The sequence below is a fragment of the Gastrolobium bilobum genome, unplaced genomic scaffold, assembly GCF_033153095.1.
Source record: "Gastrolobium bilobum isolate Gb01-03AN ecotype WA unplaced genomic scaffold, APGP_CSIRO_Gbil_v1 utg72547, whole genome shotgun sequence".
NCBI lineage: Eukaryota > Viridiplantae > Streptophyta > Magnoliopsida > Fabales > Fabaceae > Gastrolobium > Gastrolobium bilobum.
Window position 1 is genome coordinate 62,684 of NW_026896410.1, and position 20,772 is coordinate 83,455.

At 36.9% G+C, this 20,772-nt stretch overlaps 1 protein-coding gene across 1 annotated transcript; it reads right to left on the minus strand.

Moving 5' to 3' along the window:
- Window positions 1-16,167: 16,167 nt before the first annotated feature.
- LOC133299567 (cysteine-rich receptor-like protein kinase 2) lies at window positions 16,168-19,623 on the minus strand. Its single transcript, XM_061499034.1, has 8 exons — window positions 19,486-19,623; window positions 18,273-19,105; window positions 18,014-18,127; window positions 17,617-17,756; window positions 17,331-17,541; window positions 16,997-17,231; window positions 16,687-16,837; window positions 16,168-16,556 (listed from the first exon to the last, which is right to left on the minus strand). The coding sequence occupies exons 1-8, from the start codon at window positions 19,542-19,544 to the stop codon at window positions 16,221-16,223; spliced, it is 2,079 nt and encodes a 692-aa protein (XP_061355018.1). The 5' UTR covers window positions 19,545-19,623; the 3' UTR covers window positions 16,168-16,220.
- Between the last annotated feature and the right edge of the window lie 1,149 nt (window positions 19,624-20,772).

Below are 20,772 nucleotides of genomic sequence, written 5' to 3' on the forward strand. Positions count from 1 at the left end.
TTGATAAAATCTTCAATGATTCAGAAATCCAAAGCAACTCTACTTGATATCTCCAATTTATCTCTTTATTGAGCTGAAATTACTGCAAAATATCAGAAATCTTATGAGAATATTATTGAGAATAAAATAACAATTTAATTATAATTCTCATACTTTTTAATTACTTTTACATCAATTTCACACTCATATTGACCCTTAATACATAGTAAATTGGAGACTCATCAGCGCAAATGAACTAGCTTAGTTTGATGTTGTCTGCACGTGGTGGCCTGATGGTGGTATTTCGATCTGTGTCACACTCCTTTTCTGTGTTGGGTTTTGTTTGATTTTGAGTTTCAAAGTGTTTAGGTGGTGAGAAGCTTGAGATTTCTCTACCTTTCTTCTTCTATTTTTTTTTTATATTTTTCCTTTTAAAAGAGTAACCAGAAGCCGCAAAAAAAAGTTCCCTTTTGCTATGCGTTTCTGATTTTTATAGAGGAAGAAAAAGAAGAGCTTCCCTCGTTCTATATGGTGGGCAATAGGTAGAGGTGAACTCTGTAGTGTATTGCAAGGGTGCCATGCTCAGACCACATGGAGATCTTTTCAATTTTCCATTTTTGGTCTCTGCCTTTTTCTACTTTCACAAGCAAACATGGTGCCTTGTAACAGTAACCAAACCTCCAATGCAGAACATCAGTGACAAGATTTTATTTTTATTTTTCTAATTTTTTATTTTGTTTTATTTTAAATTTGAATTTCCCAGACAATTTTAGGTGTCTACAGATAGTAGTTTGTAATATAAAAATTTACGGCTAATACCGTGGAGTAAGTAATTATCTAAATTGTTATGTATTGTGGGTTGTAACAGAACCAAAGTTTGTTGAGCCTTGTGTGCCAACCTATGGTCAATTAGGTATATTTTTAAGAAATTGGAACACACTTGTATTAGTGGGATTAGTTAATAAAACAAAGGCGATGCTGTCGAAATTTTTAAGAAATTGGTTAGACTTTTATCTAACTTTGAGAGACCATATCTCTCTCCACAATTGTACAATTGAGGTGTACCATATCTCATTTTAAAGCCTAACATGTCCACTACACTATACTAAAATTTGGTACCATTTCAAGTTGTATAGAGCCCTGTATATCGAAATGAGAGGAGACTATCCAAAACTGGCCTGTTGGGTACTCATCTCGGGTTGCTTCTTAAAATATTAATATCTCCTTCATTTATTACCCAAATTAGACTTATGAACCATCAAATTGAATATCTAGGTGTCCTCTACACTATATAAAAATTGTAGAGAAAATCGACTTGTAAATAATTAAGAATCAAAGGAACAGCTGAGTCAGTGGGCAGTTTTGCTTGTTTGACTTCAACCGGTCATATCCGGAGCTAGAGAACTCCAATTGAGGTGTGTGATATCTCGTTGGAAAGATTGAAATGTCTGATTTAACATATGAAAAGATAAAAATTTATTGATGTGTGGATCATGCCTAGTCCTGGAAAAAATTGTGCTATACTCTGTTTTGGTGGGAAATATCTATGGTACTACTGCTGTACCATTCACTTAGTGTAAAAATGGGTAATTATGCTTGCTTGGTTTATGGGAACGGATTGGTAACCTTAGATAAATGTTGTATGATTGTTAAGCCTTAGAAATTATGTTTCCGCATTTAATTTCAGTTATGATCACATTTTTGTTTAATAGCGTAATACAGTTATTTTAAATCGCAAACGTTATAAAAAGAAAAAGTTTTCCCGTTTTTTTAAATGAATTGCTGTGATTATAATTTCGCTTAATATTATAATCAATGTTTACACACCAGTCCGATAATGGGGTGTTATAATAATTCACCCCTTGTTGTAGGTTTAATCCATTCATTATTAACAAACTCCACTCCGAAGACTCATAATTGGTTTACTTGAGAGTGTGCATCTTCTACAAAACGACTAGTCGATCTCTACAAGAATTATGGTGTCACATCCTTAAGTGAGCTTGAACGACATCTCCCCAGTGGTAGAGTGGGAATTCGACTTATATCCCCGGAGTACGTAGTGAAGATGGTGGACCCAATTCCCCTTAGCATCGTCCATACTCTTCCTCAGTCCATTAATGACATTTTTATTTGAAATTTGCATTCCCGATGGGCTGAGAATGTTCCACTGAAGCGAAGCGATGCTGAATGTGTAGGTCAGACATTAGCTCTTGAAACTTTTTATTGACAAACTGAGTTCAGTTGTCAATGATCACTTCAGCCGGGATGCCAAAGAGGCAAATAATATTTCGACGTACAAATATTTTAAATTAGGCCGAAGTGATGGTTGCTAGTTATTCAAATTTGAACCATTTATATCCATTATTTTCTAACCTGATAACATAAATAGATGAAATCATATAAATATAGTTCTCATCTGTTTTACAATATTATAATTGATCTTACTAGTCTAATCTAACTTGTTATGGCAATGGCATAAGCAATGTTATTTCGACTTAGAATTTCTCTATAGCTTATTGTGTTCCAGCAACCAACCATGTCTTGTTATTTTTGGTGAGTGTCCATTGGAGTTGAAAAAATACCTAACGGATAATTTAGAAAAAAATAAAAGCTTAGCTTTGATATTCACATGCAAACATTCTCTTTAGTCCTTGCATACTTTTTCTTCAAAAATTTTACATGGGAGCTTGTGGAGAGGTTGACGTACAAGATTGGGGTGATGCTTATTTGGCCGAGATCTGCTCAGGTAAATGTAGGAGCAAAATATAATGAGCTATGATTATAAGTAAGGAGCTATTGATTGTTCAGGGAGCAAATCTACAAACAATATGCAAGCGCACACATTTAGCAATACATGATTTTATGAGCCCTAGATTATTGTTCTCAAGGGAAAGTTGTAAAGTTGTGCCTTAAAGAAATGCATAAAAATAAACATTAAAAATGCAACACAATAAGAGTAATTGGTTAAGAGATAAAGGAGCCAAATTACTCTAAGTTCAATTTAGCATTTAAGTACTACCAATAGTTCGATCAAACAGAGTTGATGATTCTGTAATGGACACGCACTGGGTTTATCACTAATAATTAATCGTAGCACTTTGGTAAAATGAAGAAACAAACAATTGAGGAGCAACTCGTGAAAATCAATAACTTGAGAGCAGAAATGAAAACAGGAGTAAGAAATCACACTTTTAGAGAAATCTTGATTTGTTGCAAATAGAATGTAAAGATCACAATGAAAAGAAGGTGTGAAAATGAGAGTATTAGAAATATAGACTTATGATGTATTTTCGCCTCACTAGGTTTCCCTCAAGACTCAGCAATTCCCCAACAATGGGTTTAGCTTCGGGTGCTTTTCAATGCCTTGAATACAGATTTTTCTAGCATCTAGTTTTGCTACCTAGGGTGGTCTGCACATATTTCTATGTTCTAAACAACCTTAGGATCCTATAAGATTAAGACCCAAGGAAGATTGTGCTTGCTCTTTATTTCTAAGGCAGCATGTTAAGGTTTATGTGGAGAAGTTCCACACATAACATATATTTCTCAATAAATTCCTATCGCTAGAGAGCCAACTTCTTGTAACCTCCCTTAATGCTAGTTAACTGGAGCAATAAAATAGAAATATCACGAAATCCATTAATGGTGGCAAGCTTACATCCAAAGTTCAACCTAGAGGGATACTTATTCTTCTCCCTTGCCTACTAAAAGAACTAGCTCATATTAAAGGAGCATATTACATATTTCCAAATCAAAAACTAAGAATAGTGAAAGAAAAACAAAGAAAATCTAAGAAATGCAAAAAACAGAGGAACATAAAGTAGGATGTGAGGTCATCTCTGCCTTGTGCTAAAAAAAATCTCTTTTCGTCATGTTTTCCTCTGCATTTAAGGTGCTTTATCCAATTCAAAATGATCTGGAGCGTTGATTGTATCAACGGTTCAGAGTGCGTTTGGCTCCTCGATAAGCTTTTCCAGCTCAACCCTAGTGTAAAATTTTGGGTTTCCTTCCTCTTCTGTGATTGGTAGAGTGTGAGTGTACTGCTGCTGTGAATTTGCAATCTGTTTTCATTTTCTCATTTGTTATCCACGTAGGCAAATTGTTGTTGCTTTTTCAGACAAAACCAGCTGTCATGTTTCCTTTTCTCTCTCCTAGCAGCTTTTTCCTTTTGTAATCTGTTTTGTATCCCTTGTCCTTTCTTTTCTCTCTTCCTCTAATTCAGCAACAATTATTGGGCCATTGAAAGGTGGGCTAAGGTTACCTGAAATAAACCAATAATAAATAAGTTCAAAAATGGACAACATATGTGGTATGGCTCCCTAATATGCACAAGTTTCCACTATAAACAATTAAAATGACCTTGAAAATAAGGGCTTTTAACTTTAAAACCCACAAGATAGCTTTCCATTTTTGGGAGCTATCAAGTGACGACGCCAAAGGCTGAAAATACATGTGGGTCTCCATCTCCACGAGAGAAGAGAGATGGTTCCAGATGTCATGATACCAAGCACCTCCCTTTTTCCTCCTTACACCTTCTCGTTTATTTGATTCTTAACTTCTAACTTTTTGAACAAAACATGCAAATGGAAAAAGGAAAACCTCAAAATACATAAATAAATTCAAAATAAAATTGCGAGAGAAGAATATATAATTTCCTATTCTCTCTTAAACATATTACTTTATATAGAAAAAATAGAAGAAAAAAAGCCTACCGAGAGAAATTCGAATCTTTCGAAAAGAGTCCCTGGAAGCTTTTTAGCATTGACAAAATTTCAACTCTAGAATGATGCCATTACCAATTTGAATTAGAGAACAAAGCTCCAGAGATGAAGAGGACGATGCGGAAGCTGACGTAGGGGAGAGATTGAGGGAGAGGAGCTCTGCCTTGCTGGGCATGGGTTTTATCGAAAAGTTGCAATGTTGAGGTTAAAAAAATTGAGAAATTAATTTATGGAAGATAGAAGTTGGTCTCGTGCTCACTAATTATCACTAAATTGTAGTCGTTTGATCGAAGTAGAATGAAGGGTTAAGATAGAGTGTAAGACTTTGTGTGAAGACATGTGTGAAAGCTAGCCCTACGAGTATGGCCAAAGAAGCAGCCAACAAGATGAAACCGTCGGACCCTGCGTCCCCATATCACCTGGAAAACTTAGATAGCCCAGGCATTTTGCTTACAACTGTAATGCTGCGCGGAGAGGCCAACTACGAAAACTGGGCTAAGCTAATGAAAAACGCACTTAAGGCCAAAAATAAGTTGGGATTCATAACCGGATCCGTGAAGAAACCAGCCGAGGAAGACGCAGAAGAATGGCGAGCATGGGAGATGTGTAACTCGATGATCAACGGCTGGATACATAAAACCATTGATCCAAAGCTCCAACCGTTCATCAAATGCTTTGATGAGGTGAAGGATCTTCAGGACGACCTGAAAGAAAGGTATGTTGTGGAAAATTTCCCCCGTCAGTACCAGCTCAAAACGAGCTTGGCTAATATAAAGCAACGTGGCAGCAGTGTGGGAGAGTACTACACGAAGCTGCGAGGAGTATGGGACGAGCTTGAAGGGAGCAAAACTCGCAAGACGTGTGCATGTGGAGATAACTGTCCGTACACGAAGGAGACTGAAGAAGAGAGGGAACATGATCGAGTCTACCAATTCCTTATGGGATTGGATGAAGCCATATTTGGCAACTTACGGTCAAAAATATTGAATAGCTCGCCCCTGCCATCTGTAAACAAAGTATATGCCACTGTTACACAAGAAGAAACTCACTGTAACACTGCGTGTAATCAAGAAGAAAGAGCGAATGTGGTGGGGTATGCATTGCGTGTTGAATCCAAGGAGAAGATGGAGAACATAGTGCAACGCGTGCCCTTTGAAAGACTGACTGAACGGATCCCATGTCCTCACTGTGGAAAAAATAACCACGACCCTTCAAAGTGATGGAATATCATTGGATTTCCACCAAACAGAACCAGTGGACGAGGGTGAGGAAGAGGTCGTTCGGGGGGACGTTATATGCAGGAGCACGCACACGCAGCAGTAACTTGGGATAACAACCAACGTGTGATGTCTCAGCCATATGATGCCCCGCAGCAAGCCTTTACAAACTCGATGCTGACACTAGAGATTGTCAACAAGTTGATGGCACTGATCGATCAACCACAATCATCAAGTGAAAAACTCTCTGGTAAGAATACTCATATCCAATGGCTTGTGGACAGTGGAGCCTCTCGTCACATGACAGGGTCCTTAAACCTTTTACATAAAATTACAAATATTCAACCCTTGTGTGTAACCTTGCCAAACGGATCTGTCACGTGTGCAGAAAAGGAAGGAACAGTTGTACTTGATGGACAATTAAAACTGGAAAATGTGTTACATATGCCTCAATTGCGATGTAACCTGATTTCCGTCTCGCAATTGTTGAAACACAACAGAAATATAGTGACGTTTATTGATAAAAGTTGTTCTTTGCAGGACCTAATGCTGAAGAGGGAGATTGGTTTGGGTGAACTTAGTGATGGAGTATATGTGTTTCAGCCCACGCTTGTTTCAGCCTCAACAGTTCGAGCAGGAAAGTCTGTGGAGTTGTGGCATAACAGGCTAGGACACCCGTCATATCAAGCATTATGTTTGATTCCAGAATTTAATTTTGTTTTGAATAAAGATGTAATCAATAAGGCATGTGAAGTTTGTCAACGTGCCAAGCAAACTCGATCTATATATCCTTTAAGTTATTCCCGAAGTAAAGATTATTTTCATTTGGTACATTGTGATACCTGGGGACCCTACAAGTCTTCTTCTTTTTCGGGTGCTCATTATTTTTTAATTATTGTGGATGATTTTAGTAGGAGTATATGGGTATATATGATGGCAGACAAAAGTGAAACTTATGATCGAGTGAGTAAATTTCTGGCTATGGTAACTAATCAGTTTGGTAAAAGTGTGAAAACAATGCGTTCTGATAATGGGACAGAATTCAAATCCAATAAAATGATAAGGCTCCTTGGTGAGAAAGGAATTTTACAGCAAACCACGTGTGTGTATACACCACAGCAGAATGGTAGGGTAAAAAGAAGACATAGACGTATTCTTAATGTGGCAAGAGCATTGATCTTTCATGCAGGTATGCCAGTTGATTTCTGGGAAGAAAGCGTCCTCACTGCAGCGCATTTGATCAACAGAACACCCACACGATACTTCAAGGAAAGTCACCTCATGAAGTACTGAATGGAGAAGCACCAGAATACAGTACCTTGCGCACATTTGGATGCTTGTGCTATGCTAACACCCGACCCAAACCTGATGACAAGTTTGCCTCACGGTCACGACGTTGTGCCTTCATTGGGTACCCCACTGGACAAAAAGGATGGAGGTTGCTGGATTTGGAAACACAAGAACGATTTGTATCAAGGGATGTTACCTTTCAAGAAAATATATTCCCATTTCACGCAAGACCAAGAGATGAGTCTGTGCCTAACTCACTTACAGCACAACCCGCAATTGATGAGGAGATCATGGTGAGAGAACAACCTTCTGAACTTCCAATTCCTGAGGGAACGGTTTTAGAGGACAGAGGGAGTGACTCTTTTTTAGAAGAAAGTGCCAATGTAACAACAGTACAACATCCATTAGAAGCTCGTCCCAATACAACGGAAGATGAAGTGCAGCCTCCCTCTTCTCAACGACAACCACGTGCACGAAAGTGGCCCTCCTACCTGCAGGACTACGCGTGTCATATGGCTGAAACACATTCGACTCCCATCGTCCGAACCAATATCACCTCAGGTATTCAGTATCCAATGAGTAATTATGTTATTTTGAATAGTTTTTCTGAGAAACATCGAGCTTTTGTTGCAGCCATCGATGTAGGTCAAGAACCTAAAAACTTTCGAGAAGCCATGAATGACTCACGATGGGTGGAGGCCATGAGAGTCGAAATTAATGCATTGGAGGATAATGGCACTTGGCACATCTCCGAATTACCTCTAGGAAAACATGCTCTTCCAAGCAAATGGGTCTACAAAATTAAATATAAATCTGATGGAACCGTGGAACGCTATAAGGCGCGACTAGTGATCGCCGGAAACCATCAAATTGCCGGAGAAGACTACAACGAGACGTATGCACCCGTTGCGAAGATGGTGAGTGTTCGGACGCTGCTGTCGGTAGCTGCTGCTAAAAACTGGGATTTACACCAACTTGATGTACACAACGCTTTCTTGAATGGCGATCTAAGTGAAGAAGTTTACATGCGGTTTCCACCAGGTTTCAGCAATGGTTCGAACAACAAGGTGTGCCGTTTTACAAAGACTCTCTACGGCTTGAAACAATCTCCGCGAAACTTGTTTTCCAAACTGAGAACATCCTTGACAACATATGGTTTTGTCCAATCACGAGCGGACTACACACTGTTTACACTTCAGAGAGGAGCCACTTTCTTGGCCCTTTTAGTGTACGTGGATGATATCATCTTGGCAGGGAATGACTCGCAAGCATGCAGTGATGTGAAAGACCACTTCAATCGGTGCTTCAAAATCAAAGATCTGGGACACTTGAAATACTTCTTAGGTATCGAAATTGCCCGTAGCAAGAAGGGCTTGTTTTTATGTCAGCGAAAGTATGCTTTAGACATTCTTTCTGAGGCAGGTCTTAGTGGATGCAAACCATCACATTCTCCTATCCAGCAAAATCATCGCCTGGCTTTGGAGGAAGGGCCAGCATGTGAGAACCTTGAACGGTATAGGAGACTGATTGGGAAGTTAATTTACCTTACCATTACAAGGCCGAATTTGAGCTACGTCGTTCATATCCTCTCCCAATTTATGCAGCATCCTAAACAAGCACACTTCGAAGCAGTCATGTGTGTCCTTAGGTATGTTAAACTAAATCCTGGACAGGGCCTCCTTCTGCGCTCAGATTGTGATCTTAAAATCCATGCATACTGCGACTCAGACTGGGCATCGTGTCCTCTCACTCGAAGATCTCTTACCGGCTTCTTTGTTATGTTGGGGAGTTCACCAATCTCTTGGAAAACGAAGAAACAAGTAACTGTCTCTCGTTCATCAGCCGAAGCGGAGTACAAATCAATGGCAGTTGCTACCGCAGAACTGGTTTGGCTTAAATCCTTCCTTGCCGCACTTGGTGTCTCTCACTCAAGTCCTATGGAATTATTCTGTGACAATCAGGAAGCTTTACATATAGCTGCAAACCCAGTTTTCCATGGAAGAACGAAACATATTGAATTGGATTGTCATTTTGTGCGTGACCATATCATGGCAAATACCATAGTTACTGCTCATGTTCGTTCCTCTGCTCAACTTGCAGACCTGTTCACCAAAGCCTTAGGACAGTGCACGTTCCTTGGATTTCTTTCCAAGTTTGGCATTTCATCCTTACATGCTCCAACTTGAGGGGGAGTATTGGAGATTGTTAGTTTGTTTAGATCGTAGGATCTTAGATTCAGTATCTTTGTTAATAGTTGTTTGTTTGTAACTATAGATAACATTTGTTTAGGAGTTTGGTTTGCTTTCTGTTCCTCTATTCCAGTTCGGTAGTTGTTGTAATCTTTTGCCTATTTAAAGGCTTCTATTGAATATAACAGAAACACAGTTAAAATACCAAGTTTATCTGACTTGCCTTCATTTCATTAATTCTTTATTGAAGGAAGTGCAAATGAAACTCTAGTATTTAGTATGAGGAAGACGAGGCTAACACAATGGAAAATCAAACAGTTACGGCCATTGATGGTAGAATTTAATATATCATATTGATTGCCTATTTTAAGAACCATTGTGCTTTAGAAATTAGAAGTAGGATTTTCCATTGTCCACCATTATGAGATCAGTGGGGACCTCATGGTGTGATTTGTTGGAAGTAATATATATATATATAAATTGTATAGACAATCTATTGGTTATGAATAAGAAGTTTGGTAGTGAAAAGGTGTGCCTTTTCGTCGACAAACAGATGTATCTTTTCATCCTAAACGATGTGTTGTTTCATCCTAACGGACATGTTGTTTCATCCTAACGGACATGTTGTTTCATCCTAACGGACATGTTGTTTCATCCTTGAATGGGTGTCTCTTCATGTTGAACGAATGTGTCTTTTCGTGTCGAACGAATGTGTCTTTTCGTGTCCAACGGATGTGTTGTTTCGTCGTCGAATAGGTGCCTTTTGGAACGTGACTTTACGTTGTCTATAAATAGACACTGACACCTTCAGAAAATGGATCCAATTTTTCTGCACTGAAACTCTGCCGGAATTTTTCTCCTTCCGGTTTTGCATGTTCCTTTTCATACTCCAGTGTAGTTTCCTCTGGCATTTTGTTGTGTTCGTTTGGGCTGTTGATTGGTAGTGCCACCATTCTTCAGACGAAATCCGTTCTATCCTGGGAGACAAGTGTCCATCAACCTTTGGCATCAGTGAGGGGGCAAATTGTCTTAAGGAGACTCGTTCTGTGGGCTCGGATTTAATTCCTCTACTGCATACATTAATCTGTTCTGATTCTTTATACTGACTACAAGTAAGTCTGTTTTTAATATTTTTATAATTGCACAGTGATAATTCTGATCATCTACCTCCTCTGCCTTATACATGGGTTCAAATCTCTTAGTGATATAATATCACCCATTGTCTTCAATAACAATCTTAAGACAATTTGATGTTTTGAACCTGTGATCAGTATATTTTATTTTCTGTTTTATATACTATTTTTTATTTACTGTGTGATTAATCTGTGTGATTAATCATAGTTTCTGTTTGCATGAATAATCTGTGAATGGTATCACTTTTTCTGTGATTGGAAATATATGTCTTTAGATTTCCAATTGATATATAATATTATATTTCATGCGACATTATTCTGTGTTTGGTTTGCTTTGTGCCTTCCATGAGAATTTATCGTGTAAATCACGTATGTGCAGTGTGATCCTTTAGTTTTATGTAAAAGTATTACTTCGGTACCGTACATACAAAACTCTAATGGAAAGTATTCCTTTTTACGATCTTTTTATCCTGAAAGTTAATTTCTTGGGATGCATATAACACAGATAATTTTTATAGTTTAAGTTTCATCCGTGTTTACAGAAATATGATCTTGTGAACAATGGAAAGGGGCTTTTGTATGTATTTGGATATATCTTCTTGGATTTTCATTGATATATGACTTGATGGCCATAAATTTTGCATGTCAAAACGTGTATGCAATAATGGTGGCATTATAATATTATAATAAATACATAACTATGGCAGCCATTATTGATATAGTTACGGTGAGGTATCTTTTTGTATATCAAGAAGTTTGCATTTGTGTATGCATAGATATGATGCATGATGTTGGATTGTTGATACCATAATTGCTTTAAACCTTCCTTCCATATTTAAATTGGGTTGGAATACTGGAAGTTAAGAACGGTGCAATAATACATATTTTTTTTTTGTCGATAGTCATGTATGGATAATATCACTTGTGCAACATATTTTGTAAAGATTTTGCATGTTTGAAATCTTCAAATTCATTTAATTCAATTAAATCGGATTTGATTTTTGTTTGTATAACAGAAATGACGAGTGTGATAAATGAGAAATATTTATGACATGAATATTTTGTTATATTAATTATTATGTGGGAAATGTCATGCATTTATTGGCATTCAATTGTATATGGTACACTTAATGAATTTGATGGTATATGATGATGTTTGATATCCATTAAATCATGATTTATAAATGGGAAAGTTTTGACTTTATGATTTAGGCAAGTGATAATTCTTGCTTAAAAAAGTGCACTATGTGCTTTGATGGATATAAAAGTCTTATATCTAGTGAAATATTTGATACTATGTGAACTTAAAAGGGCTATCATAGTGGTGGCATGATCACGGTCAATGGATAACTTTGAATATTGTAAATGACATGATAATTGTATATTATCTTATGGTTAAATTGGATTTATTATTTGATATATGTTAATGTTCAGTAAGAAAGTTAAAGGCATTAAGGAGCGATCGAGGGGAAGATTATAATGACCCTTCGAGGAGTTCAGTTTGGAGTGTGATATCATATAACAAATGATTGCTCCTTATGCTTCACAATCCAATGGGATTGCTGAGAAAAAGACCCAGACATTAAATGATATGATCTTGTTGATGTCTGGTTTTTTGGGGAAAAGTCATTTAATGACAAATTATATAATCAGTAAAGTATCCCACAAGAAAATTAAGAACACCCCCTATGAAATATGGAAAGGTAAGGAGCCTACCTTGAATTATCTTTAAGTGTGGGGGTGTTTGACAAAGAGCATACCATACGACGTATGGAAAGGAAAGAAGCCATCCCTGAAATACTTTAGAGTGTGGGGTACTTGGCTAAGGTTGCGGTTCCTAAACCCAAAAGGTTGAAAATCAGACCTAAAACCGTGGATTGTGTATTCATCGGTTATGCACTTAATAATAGTGCTTATCGGTTTCTAGTGTATAAATCTGATGTCTCAGATATACATGCTAATACGATTATTGAGTCAAAGGAAGTTACTTTCTTTGAAGACGTATTTCCGTATAAGAGGATACCTGAATCAAGTGGTAATAATGATGATCAGGTTGTGATACCTCAGGATGCTACAACTGATACTGATCCTATAGAGGATGTAGAAGATGAACCTAGACGTAGCAAGAGGCAAAAGACCGCCACATTCTTTGGACCTGATTTTATGACATATCTATTAGAAAATGAGCCTCGGACGTATAAGGAAGCTATAACGTCCCCGGAAGGACCATTCTGGGAAGAGGCTATCAATAGTGAGATAGAGTCTATCTTGTCCAACCACACTTGAGAATTGGTAAATCTTCCTCCTGGCAATAAGCCTTTAGGAAGTAAGTGGGCGTTCAAAAGAAAAATGAAAGAGAATGACACTATTGATAAATATAAAGCAAGGCTTGTAGTAAAAGGCTACAGGCAACGTGAAGGTCTCGACTATTTCGATACTTATTCACCTGTTACAAGGATCACATCCATCAGGATGTTGATCGCGGTAGCTACATTAAATTGATTAGAAATACATCAAATGGATGTGAAAACCGCCTTCTTAAATGGCGACCTGGAAGAAGAGATATATTTAAAACAACCTAAAGGTTTTGTTGTTCCAGGACAAGAACGGAAAGTTTGTCGCTTAATAAAATCCCTTTACGGGTTAAAGCAAGCTCCAAAGCAATGGCATGAGAAATTTGACAAAGTTATGTTGTCAAATGGATTTCGAATTAATGAATGTGACAAATGTGTCTATGTTCGAAATACTGAAAATGGTTTTGCCATTGTTTGTCTTTATGTAGACGACATGTTAATCATGGGTAGTAATAATCAAATGATTAATGCTACTAAACAATTACTTAAAAGTAAGTTTGATATGAAAGATAACGGGATATCAGACGTTATCCTAGGTATTAAAATCCATAGAACATCTACAGGGTTGGCCTTATCACAGGCTCACTATGTAGCTAAGGTTCTTGAGAAATTCAAGAGTTTGAAAATAACTCCTGTGAGGAACCCTGTAGATTCTAATCTGAGTTTATTAAAGAACACTGGTAAAACTACATCACAAAAGCTATATGCTCAAGTGTTGGGAAGCCTTATGTATGTTATGAACTGCACCAGACCTGATATTGCTTATGCAGTAAGTCTGTTAAGTCGCTTTACCAGTAATCCAAATGAGAATCATTGGAAAGCTATGGTAAGAGTTTTGGGATACTTGAAGTATACTCAGAATTATGCTTTGCATTACGAGAAATACCCCGCGGTTATAGAAGGGTATTGTGATGCAAATTGGATCACCGGCTCTAACGACACTAGATCCACAAGTGGATATGTGTTCACCCTTGGTGGAGGTGCTGTGTCTTGGAAATCGTCCAAGCAAACCTGCATTGCAAGGTCAACCATGGAAGCAGAATTTATTGCTTTAAATAAGGCCGGTGAAGAAGCCGAATGGCTTCGTAATTTTATTGAGGATGTTCCTAATTGGCCAAGACCGGTACCATCTGTATGCATACATTGTGATATCCAAGCAGCTATTGGAAGGGACAAGAACGTCATGTATAACGGTAAGTCTAGACACATACGTCGTAGACATGATACCGTAAGACAACTACTCTCGAATGGAATCATTTAAATTGACTATGTTAAGTCTAAGGAAAACATAGCGGATCCGTTAACCAAAGGGATTCCTAGAGAGTTGGTTGAAAATTTGTCGAAAGGAATGGGTTTAAGGCCTATCAATTGTTGAGCATTGCGGTAACTCTACCTAGAAGAGTGGAGATCCCATGAACTAGGTTCAAAGAGACAACTAAGTGATGGTCGACTGTTTAAACACTGTGGAGTTTTTAAACTCATACTCATTCCTAAGACAAGACAGTGTATTTATGAGGGTAAGCACTTAGGCTTTTAATGATTTCTTAATCTGTTGTGTTCAGATGATGTATAGTGAGTTACATCACAAGAAATCACCTATGTGAGTGTGAAGTGAGGGCCGCTTCTATGAGAATTTTTCAAAGGCCGATTCTCTAAAACACTCGCAGAACCAGGCAGGTGTCCCACGGCCAAAATGGGCGCAACAAAGGACCAACAATGCTAGAGAAGCAATTGTGTGACTCCTATTGTCTAGGTATACACTAAAGGTTGACGGTTCAAGTCGACCTAGACCACCAATTGACCGAGTACATCCGATAGGTTTCCACTAGAGAAGGTTCAAAGGTAACTCCACCTATCTCGATGCAGTTGTTTCTCGTTGAGGAAATTACACTTTGCATTTATACTCTTGTGCACTTTTTTGTCACGATGATTTGACTTCTTATCCATGTGGGGGATTGTTGGAATTTATATATATATATATATATATATATATATATATATATATATATATAAATTGTATAGACAATCTATTGGTTATGAATAAGAAGTTTGGTAGTGAAAAGGTGTGCCTTTTCGTCGACAAACAGATGTGTTGTTTCATCCTAAACGATGTGTTGTTTCATCCTAACGGACATGTTGTTTCATCCTAACGGACATGTTGTTTCATCCTAACGGACATGTTGTTTCATCCTTGAATGGGTGTCTCTTCATGTTGAACGAATGTGTCTTTTCGTGTCGAACGAATGTGTCTTTTCGTGTCCAACGGATGTGTTGTTTCGTCGTCGAATAGGTGCCTTTTGGAACGTGACTTTACGTTGTCTATAAATAGACACTGACACCTTCAGAAAATGGATCCAATTTTTCTGCACTGAAACTCTGCCGGAATTTTTCTCCTTCCGGTTTTGCATGTTCCTTTTCATACTCCAGTGTAGTTTCCTCTGGCATTTTGTTGTGTTCGTTTGGGCTGTTGATTGGTAGTGCCACCATTCTTCAGACGAAATCCGTTCTATCCTGGGAGACAAGTGTCCATCAACCTTTGGCATCAGTGAGGGGGCAAATTGTCTTAAGGAGACACGTTCTGTGGGCTCGGATTTAATTCCTCTACTGCATACATTAATCTGTTCTGATTCTTTATACTGACTACAAGTAAGTCTGTTTTTAATATTTTTATAATTGCACAGTGATAATTCTGATCATCTACCTCCTCTGCCTTATACATGGGTTCAAATCTCTTAGTGATATAATATCACCCACTGTCTTCAATAACATGATTTAACTTAGATGGGATTTACCGAATTCATTTCCTACGCTTGTTTTCAATTTTTTACCCTTTCTGGTCAGGTTTAAAAACATAAAAGAAACTACAAAAGTGCATTACTATCAATGGAAATACATTTCTCATGACCAGACAGTTATATCATACACACAAAAAGGTAAGTCAGATTTTTTTTTTTTCTTCTCCTTAGTAGGTCCCACTCAATTCGTGCAATAAAACAATTTTATTTCATGCAATATAAAAAATATATTTTCCTACTACTAGATCATGTTTAACAGTTCAAATCATAATATAATAGTAACTTGTAATAGTAATATAAACCCGGAGGGTTGGCTCAAGAGCTCCAAGGATGGACGAATTACTAAAAAGAATAACGGTTTGAATTTTGGAAAGAGTTTTTAATTTTTGGGTATAGTTGGATAATTGTCACGTCAAAAAGGATAAGTAGGGTCATGCCGAAAAAAAAAAAGTAATAGTAATATATTTTTCCTTAAATTTTTCTTCAGTGAAAAATTGTGTTCAAAGTTCAAACATTGTAACTTGTACAGTATTAGCTTCCCATTACCTCGGATAAAAAGAGCTATGGGAAATAGTAGCTATTGAATCTGCTGCATTGAGAGGTAAAAATGGGTCGTCACTATTGCCATGAAGTTCCATGGTACTTTCATCAATGAAGGGTGGATTAGAGGGAGCTGCAAGGTGCTCTTCCTTCTTTGTTAGCATCTGTAGTGCCTTTGACATAGTTGGTCGTAATGAGGGGATTTCTTGGGTGCATAGAAGTCCTATGTGCACCACTCTTAACATCTCATTCTTAACATGGCTACTGTGGTTGTCGTTCGACACTAGATTTCGATCAAATAATTGTTCTGTAGTCCCTGACTGAAAATGCTTCCATGTCTGATTTTGTCATAATATTAATCGAAGAAAAGGGTAAGTTAGTTCACCATGCAATCTTGTGTTAACCAAGAGAAAGGTACATTTGAAAAAAAAATTGAACAAATTAACTTGGGAATATTGTGCAACTTACCAATGTAACTAGGCTATCTAAATAGTCTGATGTTTTGCTCATGTTGTTCTGTCTCCCAGTAACTATTTCTAGCAGTAACACTCCAAAACTATATATGTCTGCTTTCTCTGTTAACTGACCATGTGCTAGATACTCTGGAGCCATATAACCCCTGCAGGTCCAGGAAGAAATAATGAGCATACCACTATTTCAGGTATAATACATAGTGGTTACTACTTTTGTACAATAGCGCGTGCTTTTTACTAGTATATGTTCAATACTGTTATGTTATTAGTTGTCAAAAGATGCATTATCTGAAAGAAATACTTACAAAGTTCCCGCAATAGCTGTACTGATGTGGCTCTTATCTTCTTGAAAGGACCTAGCCAAACCAAAATCTGCAATCTTAGCACGAAGTTTTGCATCCAATAAGATGTTGCTGGCTTTTATATCTCTGTGAATTATCCTAATTTTGGAGCTCTCATGCAGGTAGACCAATCCTTCAGCTGTCCCAATGATAATGTCATATCTCTTCTCCCAGTTTAGTTGTCTACCCTTGTTTTTATCTAGCATGTATAGAAAAACAAAATGAGAAAAGTTACATTAAACTTCATGACTGCCCATGAAATGGAGGCATTTTCAAATTGCATGAGTTCAGTTATTACCAAATATGAAGCGATCAAGACTTTTGTTGGGTAGAAATTCATATACAAGAAGGCTTTCAGGTCCTGAACAACTGCACCCTAACAGTCTAACTAGATTCTTGTGTTCCACACTACTGATTATGTTGACTTCATTGTAGAAATCTGCTGCTCTATGTCTGTTGTTGAAATATAACCTCTTGATAGCAATCTCTCTTCCATCAGGCAGAACTCCCTGCAATAGCAAATTGTATGAGTGGTTTTGATATGTAAAATGATGGGGATGTAGGTCAGCAGAGGAAATAATTACTTTATAAACCGTTCCAAATCCTCCTTGTCCAATCTTTTTAGCTTCATCAAAAGATTCAGTAGCCTTCTCCAGTGTAGAGTACTTGAAGTTCAAGCTATTGTGGTGAAGGGTGTTGGCTAACTTTTCTGCATCATTTGAACCTAGAAAGCAGAATGAGAATTGAGATAAGAAACATGTTGAAAATACTTGTGCTTTAACACAACGATGGTTCCTTGATTTGTTAATTGGACAAGGTGAAACTCCTTGCAGAAATAGGGGTGAGTAGTAAGAGACTGGGATTATGATATAAATACACAGTACATACAACTTCAAGTTTCCACCATTGAGGAACTAAGAATGGTGTGATTTCTGTGTTTGATATTTTTATTATAAGCAAATGTATAAATAAGTCATTTACCTCTTCGTTTCTTTTGAATATATCTGTGTTTGCGGATATAAACCCCAATAGCTATTCCAATCACCAAAACAATCACTGCACTGACTACTGCAACCACTATCACTACTACATTACCTGCACAAGTAAGAAAAATGAACTCATACTCAGAACGAACCCCTATTAGGTGCTAATTTCTCTTAATGCTAAAAGCTGGATCCTAAAACAATAACCATGATAATAAATTATGCTATGTTAGTGAAGAAAACTGCAACTTATTTACCTCTTGAACTTCCATTATCCTGTTCCTTATTAAGAAAATCTGTGTCTGAGTACCTCATGAAGCATCCAGTGTTCAGTGCTCGCCCTTCTGACCAGGGCAAGCATCCCAATATCGAAGAAGATGCATTCTCAAGACATGCTTTGCAAGAGCTTGTGTTCAAACTCCTCCAACAATCAGCCAGAACATAAGCTGACTCATTAGCTGTTCCTGATACAACAACCTTCTCCCTTGCATAGCCTATATTGTTGAGTGTTGCAACTTGAACAGCACTCAAAACAGCACTCTTTGCTGCTGTTTGAAAACTCGAGTTCTTCTTTGTTGTGTTTCCACAAACAGCTTCATCTCCAGAACCTATATACTCATTATAGAAACTATAGTTTTCAGCCCTCATGAAGCAACCATCAAGGTAAATACGACCTCCATTGTAAGGGAAGCATTGGGGAAGAACCGTTCGCGCCTCTGCATAACACAACACACAGTCTAGTAATGAAAGATCTCCATAGCACTGAGCCAGACCATAGTTAATGTCAGGTCCTGTCCCTGAAACTGCTGTGCCATATCCTGTGCTGCGCATCTGTTCACTGATATTCTCCATAGTTGCAACAAAATTCGGAACAAAGATAGTTGTGTTGTGCTCTAGCTGATTGCCACATATTATTTTTACTGTCTTAGCCCTTGGTTCTGCCATTACTGTTTCTGATAGTAATAGATACTTCATGAGAAGGAAAACAAGGCATTGAGAATGGACAAGAGAGACTAATTTCTCCATTTTTGATATGATGGAATCTGAATCACTTCCTCTAGTGCTCTTAGTTGTGCTTCTCAACAAGGAACTGCAGAAAAGGAGGGTTTAGAATATTTATTGTACATTAATTGGTTATAAATTATATTGTTTTTTTAGATATCAATCTACTCTTGTGAATAAAACCCACTACCTTTTATGCAGGTCAAATTCTCGGATCCATTTAGTATGTTACTAGAACAAGAACTCTTGAATTAAATTTATACTGTTTAACATGGAAAAATATTTGAACAAAGCAAATTTGAATCAACAGTAGATTTATATAATCGGTATAATAGTTTTATGCTAACATGAATAGAAGAAGTAGACAAACATGTTTATATATTATAATTTCTCAAATCAGAAACAGAATTAGACAAAACTGTTACTAAAGTTGTAGAAGTTTTTGAAGAAGAGAATTGAAGTTCTTACCTGTGCTGTGCATTTAAGGCCTGAAATGAATTCAATTGAAGTTCTCCATGATATCTCATCCAACTTTCCAAGTTTCAGACGAGGTTTTAGTTTTATCCAAGTCAAAAAGAAAGGAATAAAGCCAAACACGGATAATGTGCTAGCTAGAAATTAGAATGTAGGTTGGAACTTGAAAATGAAAGAGTTTACTATTTGAAAATAAGAGAGAGCACGACATGACAGTGCTCAAAAGTCTTCACTTCAACCAGAAAAATAGTGCATCTACGCGGTTAAGTCATCGTAATTTACCATTTTGCCCTGTGCTCAAAGTCTTACCCGTTTATTTAATAAAAATCTCATGATTCTTTGTGTAAAGTTTTTTTGTTTTTTTTTTTTTAAAAGGGAAAAATGTATGTTATTTTAAAAGATGTAAAGTTGTGTCAATTTTAAGAGATAGATAAAGAAGGAGAGAGTGAAATGATATAAGTTGTCTGATTTAAAAGGATAAATATTTTTCTCTTTTTAAAATGAGTTTTATAAGAGTTATGTTGTAAGAAAAATGATTCTGTTATGTTATAGAGATTCGTTTTGCGTGCTGAAGTTTTTTTTTTATTCTTCAAAACATGCGAGTCTCACAAAATAGTGTGTGTAAAAAATTTTGTGTGATTATATTAAATGATAAATGCAAATCTCTTTTAAAATATACTTTTATAAAAGATAAAATGAAATACCGACTTGTGTCGGTGGCAATTCAATTTTTATAAAAGATAAAGAGTCTTTGCATTGCCTATATAACAAAACCATCAATCAAATGATTTTACTATGGGATTGTCAACAGAGATTTTTTATTTATTTATTTATTGTAAGTTTGTTTTTTATAATAGGATTTGTCATTTGTGAACTGATTTTGACAGACTAAGACATTAACGGTTAAAAACCTTGGCGATCGCGTGGCCGGGTTTACAGCCTCGAACGTTTGACTTATTATGTTAATTGGTTCGGGAGAGCATTGTCCCCCAAGTTTTAGCTATGAAAAACTGATTATTTAAAGGGTTTTATAAGAGTTATGTTGTAGGAAAAGTGATTGTGTTATGTTATAGAGATTCGTTTTGCGTGCTGAATTTTTTTTTTTTTTTTTGCTGCGGGCCCCACAAAATGTTGTGTGTGTAGAAAAATTTTTGTGGTCATATTAAATGATAGATGATAAACCCTTATTTAAAAAATATATATATATATTAAACAAGTAAAGCTCTGTTTCTAATGTGAAAGTGTGACTTTAAGCTTTAGCTGGGGAAGGTTTTGATTTTG